The sequence below is a fragment of the Olea europaea genome, unplaced genomic scaffold, assembly GCF_002742605.1.
Source record: "Olea europaea var. sylvestris unplaced genomic scaffold, O_europaea_v1 scaffold2949, whole genome shotgun sequence".
Classification (NCBI taxonomy): Eukaryota; Viridiplantae; Streptophyta; class Magnoliopsida; order Lamiales; family Oleaceae; genus Olea; species Olea europaea.
Window position 1 is genome coordinate 37,473 of NW_019248097.1, and position 10,523 is coordinate 47,995.

Genomic DNA, 10,523 nt, shown 5'->3' on the forward strand with positions numbered 1-10,523 from the left:
ATTCACTTTGAACACTCTACCATCATTAGGATCCTCAATTTCAACTGCTCCATTTTCAAAGACTCGTAGTACCACAAAGGGACCAGTCCACCTAGAACGAAGTTTTTCAGGATGCTTGTGGAGTCTAAAATCATACAGGTATACTTTTTGATTTGGTTCAAAAGTTTTTCTCAAAATGTTTTTATTATGAAAAGCTTTCATTTTTTCCTTGTAGATTCTAAAACTCTCATAGGCCTCATTTCTCAACTCCTCTAACTCAGCCAACTGAATTTCCTAAGCTTACCTCCCTCCTCTAGGTCGAAATTAAAATGTTTAATAGCCCAATATGCTCGGTGTTCAAGCTCCACAGGTAAATGGCAAGGCTTTCCAAAAATAAGTCTATACGGTGACATGCCTAGGGAAGTCTTAAAAGCAGTACGGTAAGCCCAAAGTGCATAACTTAATCTTAAAGACCAATCTTTACGATTAGGATTTACCGTTTTTTCCAAAATTTGTTTAATTTCCCTATTAGCCAATTCTACCTGTCCACTAGTTTGGGGGTGGTAAGCAGTAGAGATTTTATGAATAACTCCATATTTTTCATTAGTGCTTCGAATGAACGGTTGTAAAAGTGTGTGTCTCTGTCACTAATAATGACACGTGGTGTACTAAACCTAGACAAGACATTTTCTTTGAGAAATTTAATAACTGTTTTATTGTCATTAGCTCTACAAGCGACCGCCTCTACCCATTTAGACACATAATCCACAGCCACAATAATGTATAGATAACCAAAAGAAGGTGGAAAGGGGCCCATAAAGTCAATCCCCCAACAATCAAACACTTCTATCACTAAAATGGGGTTTAAAGGCATCATATTACGTCGAGACACGGCACCTAATTTTTGACATCTTTCACAGGTTCTACAATAGGTATTAGTGTCTTTGAACAAGGTAGACCAATAAAAACCACATTGTAGAATTTTTGCAGCAGTCTTTTTTATAGAGAAGTGGCCACCACATGCTTGAGTATGACAGAAACTAAGTATGCTAGGTATTTCTTCATTGGGGACACAACGTCTTAAGATTTGGGCGGGCAGTACTTAAACAAACATGGGTCATCCCAATAAAAATTACGTATCTGAACCAAAAACTTCCTCTTATCCTTTGTACCCCACTCCTTTGAAATTTCACTTGCAGCCAAGTAGTTCACAATGTGAGCAAACCATGGTAAAGAAGAGACAGAAAATAAATTTTCATCTGGGAATTCATCTCTTATTGGCAAGGTGTTTGTAGTGTCTTCAAAGGTTAGCCTTGATAAGTGGTTTGCTACGACATTCTCCACTCATTTCTTGTCTTTGATGGTGATGTCAAATTCCTGCAAAAGCAATATCCACCGTATTAATCGCGCCTTAGTATCCTTCTTTGCAAGAAGGTACTTAAGGGCTGCATGATCTGTGAAAATTGTAATGGGAGAACCTATTAAATAGGATCTAAACTTGTCGAGTGCAAAGACCACAACTAGTAGCTCTTTTTCAGTTGTGGAATAGTTCATGAGCACTGTTAAGAGTTTTACTAGCGTAGTAAATGACAAAAGGCTTACCCTCTCTTCGTTGTCCCAGTACAGCACCTACCGCATAATCACTAGCATCACACATAATTTCAAACGGTAGGGACCAATCAAGTGGTTGCATGATCGGTGCAGAAGTGAGCTTGTTAATCAGTGTTTTAAATGCCTCTTGGCACTCTGGGGTCCATTCAAAATTGGCTTCTTTACTTAGAAGGTTACACAAGGGTCTAGATATGGATGAAAAGTTCTGTATGAACCTCCTATAAAAACCTGCGTGACCTAGAAATGATCTTATGTCTTTGACGGTTTTAGGTGTAGGCAATTTGGAGATCATTTCAACTTTCGATTTGTCGACCTCTATTCCTTTAGAAGAATTTACATGTCCTAAGACAATTCCTGAAGGTACCATAAAATGACATTTTCCTAATTCAAAACTAATCCTTTTTCCACACACCGGGTCAAGACTCTCTTCAAGTTAAATAGGCATGCATCAAACGAGACTCCAAACACTGTCAAGTCATCCATGAAAACTTCCATGCACTCCTCTATCATGTCAGTAAATATGCTTATCATGCATCTTTGGAATGTGGCAGGGGCGTTACAAAGTCCAAGTGGCATCCTACGAAATGCATAAGTACCAAACGGGCAAGTAAATGTGGTCTTCTCTTGGTCTTCTAAGGCTATTTCAATTTGATAATAACCAGAGTAGCCATCCAGAAAACAGTAAAAAGGATGGCCAGCCACACGCTCCAGGATTTGGTCTAAAAAGGGGAGGGGAAAGTGGTCCTTATGAGTGGCAGCATTCAACTTCCTATAATCAATGCACATGTGCCATCCAGTCACTGTTTTTGTTGGGACCATTTCACCTACTTCATTTTTTACCACTGTGACACCAGACTTTTTAGGGACTACCTGTGTAGGACTAACCCATTTACTATCTGCAATATGATAAATGATACTTGCATCTAGCAGTTTTAGCACTTCATTTTTCACAACTTCTTTCATTGTCGGGTTTAGCCTACGCTGTGGGTCTCTTTTAGGGGTGGCTCTTTCTTGTAAATGAATCCTATGTGAGCAAATTAGAGGACTAATACCCTTAATTTCAGCTATGGTCCAACCTAATGCAGATTTGTGTTCATTCAGAATGTTTAAAAGTTGCTCACATTGTAATGCATCCAATTCTGAAGAAATAATTACAAGAAAAGTATCACCTGGTCCAAGGAATTCATGTTTCAATCCTGGAGGTAGCGGTTTCAAAGCTGGTTTGGGGCTCTCAATGTTTGATGGTTGCTGGCCGCCCATCCTTTCTGGCAATTCTTCAAATTTGGGTTGCCATGGTGATGTCTCATAGTACTGAAATTTTGCAAAAATAGCACAAATGTTAGCATATTCTTCATCATTAACACTTGCTGGAATTGCAGAATTCAAAAGAAAAAGATTTAAGGGGTCAAAATTTGTAGTCTCAAGTGCCTCCTCCTGAGTGAGTGCCTCAATCATATGTGTGTGGTGGCACTCATCACTTTCCATGGGTTGCTTAGCAATGTGAAAAATGTTGACTTCTAGAGTCATATTCCCAAAAGACAATTTCATTAGACCATTCCTGCAATTTATAAGGGCGTTAGCTGTGGCGAGGAAAGGTCTACCAAGAATAATAAGAATTTTAGAATCAACATTAACATCAACCTTCACATCCAAGACTAAGAAATCAACGGGGTAGTAGAATTTATCAATTTGAACCAACACATCTTCAACTACTCCCCTAGGTCTTATAGTGGATCTATCAGCTAGTTGTAGAACCACAGAAGTGGGTTTAATTTCACCAAGACCTAATAGTAAGTATATGGAATGGGGCATGAGATTAACACTGGCTCCCAGATCAAGGAGAGCTTGTGCAAACTCATGGTTCCCGATGACACAGGAAACAGTTGGACAGCCAGGGTCCTTATATTTCGATGGGATCCTTTGTTCAATCACAGCACTCACTAGTTCAGTCAAGAAGGCAGTCTTCTTGACAATATGTTTCCTCTTCATAGTGCACAAGTCCTTAAGGACTTTCGCATATGTAGGAACTTGTGAAATTACATGCAAGAGTGGAAGATTGATTTTTACTTGCCTAAGGTGTTCTAGGATCTCATTGTGTTGATTGACTGATTTTGGGCTAAGCTTAAGGGCTTGTGGAAAAGGTACCCTCGATGGATTTCCTACTGACTCATCACTAGGGCTACTTTCTTCAGACTCACTAGACTCCTTTTCATTTTTCCTAGGTTTTGAAATTAGTTCTATAACCTTCCCAGATCGGGTGGTGATAGCATTTGCTTCTTTAAGGTTACTCTCTCCTGAATCTGAGGTTTGAGCCATATGCTGTCCCTTAGGATTAGGTTGAGCTTGTGCTGGAAATTTCCCACGTTCCTCCACAGTGAAGGCATTAGTCAATTTAGACACATGATTTTTTATCTCCTTATTTTCCTCCACTACCTGGTTAATCATAGTCTCAAACTTCTGATTGGTCTTGCCTTGTGCCTCTATGAATGCATGTAAGGTATCTTCTAAAGAGTTCCTAGAGGATGTGGGTTGATATGATGGTGCACTGTAAGTTCTATTTGATTGGGTAGTTTGTTGGTTTTCGGATTTCCAGCTGAGATTGGGATGATTGCTTCACCCTGGGTTATAGGATTCGGAGAAAGGAGAATAGGGCTTCCTATATGTGCCTAAGGCATTACAATGTTCCTCATAAACCCCTCTCATCTCAATTAAAGTGGTGCACTCTTGGGCTAGGTGATCTACTCCACCGCACACAAAACAAGGTCCCAAAGATGCAACACGCGAAACAGTTTGTGCAGGTTTAGAGCCTTTAGCACGCAAGGTCTCAAATTCCTTAGTAAGAGCTTCCACTTTGGCCTTATGACTATCTTCTTCCCTAAGTTGATAGATACCTGTACTAGTGGGGTTTCCTGGGGGTCTGACCTATTGGTACTATCAGTAAGGCTAGGTCCTGTCCAAGTATGAGCTTTCTCAGCAAGATCGTCTAGATACTTTATGTCCTCATCCGGATCCTTTTGCAGGAAATCACCGTTACACATCATCTCTACGAATTGACGTTCCCTAGGTGTTAATCCCTCATAAAAGTAACTAACTATACGCCAGCTCTCATAACCATGGTGAGGATAAAGGGCTTGTAGTTCTTTAAATCTCTCACAAGCCTGATATAGGGTCTCACTATCCTTTTGGGTAAAAGATGAGATTTGCTTCTTAAGGGCGCTAGTCTTATGGTGGGGAAAGTATTTATTAAAAAATGCTTGCGTCATTTCAGCCCATGTACCAATTGAACGTGGTCTCAACGAATATAGCTAGGTTTTTGCTCTCTCTTTAAGTGAAAACGGGAAAAATTTTAACCTGGCTGCATCCGTTGTACCATGTTGATTGTGGAAGGTTGCAACTACCTCCTCAAATTCCCTAATATGCACGTATGGGTTTTCACTGTCAAGTCCATGAAAAGTGGGAAGAAGTTGAATCATTCCCGGTTTCAATTCCATCCGTGGCATATTGGCGGAAACATTATGCATGATGGTGTGGATGTATGTGTGGGGTGCAAATAATCATGCAAAGTCCTATAAGGCGCATCGCCGTGTTCACTATCAGACATAGTGTTATGTGTTGAGGTATTCGTGGCAATTGATGCAGTAGCAAAATAAGGGTTATATTGAGATTCAAACACTGGATAAGGTGCTCCAGTAGAACTCCCTTGATTGCCTCGATCCCTGCTCATCAAACACACACAAAAAAAACAAAGAAAATGTGAAAATAAAATAAAAGTAACTTAAAAAAAAATAAAATCAAATAAAAATGAAGGAAAGGGAACGATGTCACCCTTTTTCGATCGATCCCTTGATTACTTGTACCGTCTCCCCGGCAACGGTGCCAAAATTTGATTACGACCAAAGAATAACGCGGTGATTGTAGTACATCTTTGGGGTGTCGTATCCACAGGGAGATGGAAAAATTCTCAAAAGATCAAAAAAACTAGGGTTTTCGTAATTAAATGTGGGAATGATTTGTCACTTGAAATAAAAATTAATTATCAATATGCGAATTAGTGAAGCGTCGGAGTTCCCCCATTGGATTGGATCAATCAACATCAATAATTCATGTATTTTTACTCAATTAGAGGTTTTCTTCCCAACTCTCTCATTGGAAGATTTAACAGTGAAGTCCAATTTTATTCCAATTATGTTTCTAGAATCTAGATTTTCTATAACACATTCGCACATTTTTATTGGAACTAGATCAAAATTTGACCATATACGTCAGGCATAAGGCAGTAATCAATCCGTCAATAAAGTGATATTAAGATTAAAATTTAACAATTATTTCAATCATTCGATAAAAAGAGCATGGCTAGATCTATGAAGGATTTGATAAAAGTTAAAATAATCACAACAATAAGTAATTTAAATTGAAACTCAACAAATGGTTTAATTTAACAATGGAAAAAGCATGACTGAATCCATGAGAAATTTATTAAAAGTTAAACAAATTTCAATACTAATTCATAACGAGAAAATCCAAATCTAGAAATTATTAAGTAAAGAGAGTTCGAATTATATGAAATTATGACGTGAAATCTCCAAATCCAATGAGTTCCTTCGTTGCTCCACCGAGTTCCTTAGTTTTCCATGGAGTTTCTTGAGCACCAAGATAAAAGAAATAGGTCTGGGGGCGTCCCCCTTCGTTCTGGGTGGTTTTGGGCATTTATATCCCGTGAAAATTAGGTTACCATAAGAGATTCAATCGTATAAGGAAACTGAGATTCGGCCGCCAAAAAAACACAATGCGACCGCATGGTTATTTTCATTGCGGTCGCATGGTTATGCACTTTCAGCCTCTTCAATTCTCGGTATAGGTGTGTGCGACCGCATAGTAGAAAGTCATGTGGCCGCATGGTTTCGCCAGACAGCTTTCAGTGTTTTAATTATAACTTTCTTTCCCGATGTCCAATTGAGGTGATTCAAGTTGCATTGGATAGCTAACTCAAAGGGCCACAATTTTTATTCAGAAGTCATCTCCCAATTCGATCATCTTCCATGTCAAAAATGGGTCCCAAAATGAGACTAAAAACTGGTGTGTTGGTTTTCAATTGGAAATTGATGTATTGATCAAACTTTGATGTTATTTCATCCCTTTGACTTCGTTCCTCATCCACTTGACCTCTAACACTTTCGAATCTTCATCATAATCTTGGACACAAGTTTGGATCATTTGCACTTTAGTCCTCGAACTTTCGTTCTCTTCTACTTTGGTCATTTTTCACTTGTTTCTTTCGAATTTCATCTTTTTCACCAAAATGCAACATAAACCAAAATATAAGAGTAATGAGTGCATTTTGACATAATATAATCACATGAATGCAATAGTTAAGAGGGGAAAATATGGTATTTTACACTCTTATCAAGACTTCTTCCGTTTGTACTATTATAATTTGATTAATGCTTAAGTCTATTACTAACCATCAATAAGCGATTGAGGCGAAAATGATAATTCATAGAATATATTGACGAACCGAAGATTCAAATAACTTGAATTCAACAATCATACACTAAGGCAATTCAAACGCTTAGTCAGATAGGAATAAGTTACAATAGTTTGTGGGTCATAGGCAAGTCGGATCAGAACATACATTTATTGGTAGTACTTTCTTAAGTGCTCAATGTTCCACTGATGAGACATCACTTTCCCTGCCATATCTTCAATTTCATAATTCTCGGGTCGGGACTTTTTGATGATACGGTATGGGCCTTCCCAGTTCGATCCAAACACTCTGTAGCCTGTTAATTTTGATGATGGAAACACCCTTCTGAGTACCAGGTTGTCTAAGCATAGATTCAGCTTCTGACCCTTGAGTTGTAATAGCGGGTCATTTTCCTTTGATACACAGCTAGTTTGACTTGGGATGAATGTTGTCGATTTTATTCCGAAAGTAGACTGATCGTAACAAGTACTAAATTGGATCTTTTGAGTCCGAATTATCGTTCCTACGAGGACTATACTTTAGTACTCAATTTATTATTTCTAACTTCTATTTAATGAAAATAAATAAATAAAAAGATGATTAAATGTGATTTTTAAATCTAACTACTAGAAATTTCGTGAATGAAATAGAAAATTAGTGAGAATTCAATTAATAAATGGGGATTAGCTAGGGCGGAACAAATTCACCTATTGATCACCTTTATTTCTAATATCGAGATTCATAAAACTAAAGTAGTGTTCGGTCGAATTCTTTTATTGTATTCAACTTATCCCTCTCGAGTTCTCGTTAAACCTATTTAATTAATTCAATTTCATATCTCTATTCAAATTAAATTTAATTAAACGAAATAACAATTCTAAGAATTTCTATAGGACCGTAGCAATCAATATGGGTATCTCTACACGTTATATCGATTTACCGGATTTTAACATGTGGTCTAAACAAATAATACACATCTCTACGCAATTATTGTTCACAAATCATCTAATTAGTGATCAAATAATTAAATGCATTAAAAACAACATTAAAATCAACACATTAAATATAAAAGCACTAGAATCTTAATTTAGCGAATGAAAACACAAGTTTATTAGGAAATTCATCACTGGGTCAATTGATGGAACGTAAACAATTTTCAAGACTGAATCTATCGTCTTTTGCCGTGCTCCGTGTGTTTTCTCCCTTTCTGTCTCTCCAAAATCAGCGCCTCCTATGTTTGCATAGTCCCAGCCGGCAGCTTCTTTAATTCCGCTCTGTCTCCTTTTTAATTCCAACCACCGACCTCTCTCCCCAAAGCTTCCGTGTGGAATATATGTATGTATATAAATTATGGCAATCGCAATTTGAATCCCATGAACTCCCAAAGATGTCGTTTTATGCGTATATCTATCTCCCAATTCCCAAGCTGCTGACTTGCGTGAGAGAGAATATAATTCAGCCGCCAATTAATTCTAGTCCTCCTCTCCTCTTTCGTCCTTTCTTGTTAGTTGGTATGTATATATATATTATATATAAAAAACCTAGAGCCACCAAATTTGACTAACAAAAAGACTAATTTTTTTTCCAAAAAACTCCCCAGCGTGAATTCATTTATATTCCCCTTTACATCCACCATAATTGACTCTAGTTCAAACCCTTTAATGTAATATTACCCATCAAGTCCTCAATCTTTCAATATAATGCAATTCAATCTTTGAGTCCTTTTATTCTTGCAACACATGTCTACTTTGATTCAATTCAAATCCTTCACTTTCCAAAATATGAAATTTGATCTCTAAATTCTTCAATCTTTGATTCATAGTCCGAATCAACTATTGAATTGTTACTACTTGGTCCCCAAACTTTTGCATTTCGCCTTTTATTGCTTCATTCCTTCAATTCCCTTTTCCTTCATAAAATTTCACCTATTAAACATAAAAGACAAAAATTTAGAATATAATTTGTCAAAAGAACCATCAAATATCGCTATTTAAGGTACAGAATAAGTATATAAAATACACTTATAAATGAATCTCTTCTTTCTTCCAGGAAATGGAGTTCGTACACTCTCGCTTCATTGTTGTTAATCTCACTAAAGTTTATACGACGATGTGAAGGGACTCCCATCTCGATTAGACTCATGGCCTCGGCTCTATAAGTCATGGAGAAAGGCGTCTCTCCTGTTGCGGTTCGACTTGTTGTTCGTATGGCTCAAAGGACATGGGGAAGTTCATCAACCCATGCTCCTAGGCATCAAGCTTCCTTTTTAGGGTGTGCTTGATCGTTTTGTTGACTGCCTCCACTTGCCCATTTGCTTGGAGTGATGAGGTGTTGAGAAGTACTTCCTTATGTTGAGTTCGTCACACAAGTCTCGCATCTTTTTGTTATCGAATTGCCTTTCTTTATCAGACTCTATGGAGTGGGGAACGCCGAACCTGCAAATGGTGTTCTTCTAGACGAATTTTGTGGTGTTCCCCTCAGTGATTTTTGCTAGAGGTTCAACTTCGACCCACTTAGTAAAGTAATCAATGGCAACAACGGCAAATGTTGCACTTCCTCTTCCTTTTGAGAGAGGGCCAATGAAGTCTATACCCCATTTGGCAAAGGGCCATGGGCTGGTGATTACGGAGAGTTTCTAAGAAAACTGTCTCTGAACATTGGCGAACCGCTGGCACTTGTTACATTTTTAAACAAATTGACAGGAATCCCTTTTCAGGATTGGCCAGAAATAGCTTTATCGAAGTACCTTGTGTGCAAAGGCTGCTCCACCGAAGTGGTTACCGCAGACTCCCTCATGAATTTCTCTCAAGATGTATATGGCCTCCTCTCATCCAAAGCACCGGAGTAGGGGTGATGATAAGCCTATTTTATATAACACACCATCTTGAAGTATGAAGTGAGCAGCTCTTCTTCTCAACTTCTTTGCTTCGTTCTTTGAGGGTTGTAGTGATTGATCTTTGAGATAGGCTATAATGGGTTGCATCCAAGGTGGGATATCTTCAATCCATATTACTTCTTCACCTCTGGAGATGGAGGGCTTCGGCAGACGCTCGATTGGAACGATTCTTAGCAGCTCAGAATCCTTGCTTCTAGCAAGTTTGGATAGGGCGTCTGCGTGTGTATTTTCGAAGCATGGGACTTGGACCAGTTCAAACCTCTCAAAGTGAGGGACTAAGTTTAGAACTAGTTTCAGATAAGCGGCCATGCCGCTGTCTTTGGCCACGAATTTTCCATTAACTTGATTCACCACAAGTTGTGAGTCGCTACTGGCTTATAATCTTTCAACTTGCATTTCTTTGCCCAGCTTGAGGCCTGCCAAAAGGGCTTCATACTCTGTGGCATTGTTCGAGGCTTTGAAGCTGAACCTGATTGCGCAGTTTAAATTATGGCCTTCTGGGTTCTCCAGAACGACTCCAGCTCCGGAGCTGCTTTCTCCTAACGTCCACAATAGCTTCCATGTTAGGGGCTC

General features: G+C 38.5%; 1 protein-coding gene and 1 pseudogene across 1 annotated transcript; both read right to left on the reverse strand.

Annotated features, from left to right (window-relative positions):
• The window catches only part of LOC111384603, a 5,904-nt pseudogene extending 841 nt beyond the window's left edge, over positions 1 to 5,063 (reverse strand).
• A 4,818-nt stretch (positions 5,064 to 9,881) lies between these two features.
• On the reverse strand, positions 9,882 to 10,259 carry LOC111384604. Its single transcript, XM_023008913.1, has one exon. It carries the CDS (start codon positions 10,257 to 10,259, stop codon positions 9,882 to 9,884), a length of 378 nt encoding a protein of 125 aa, XP_022864681.1.
• Positions 10,260 to 10,523: the final 264 nt, after the last annotated feature.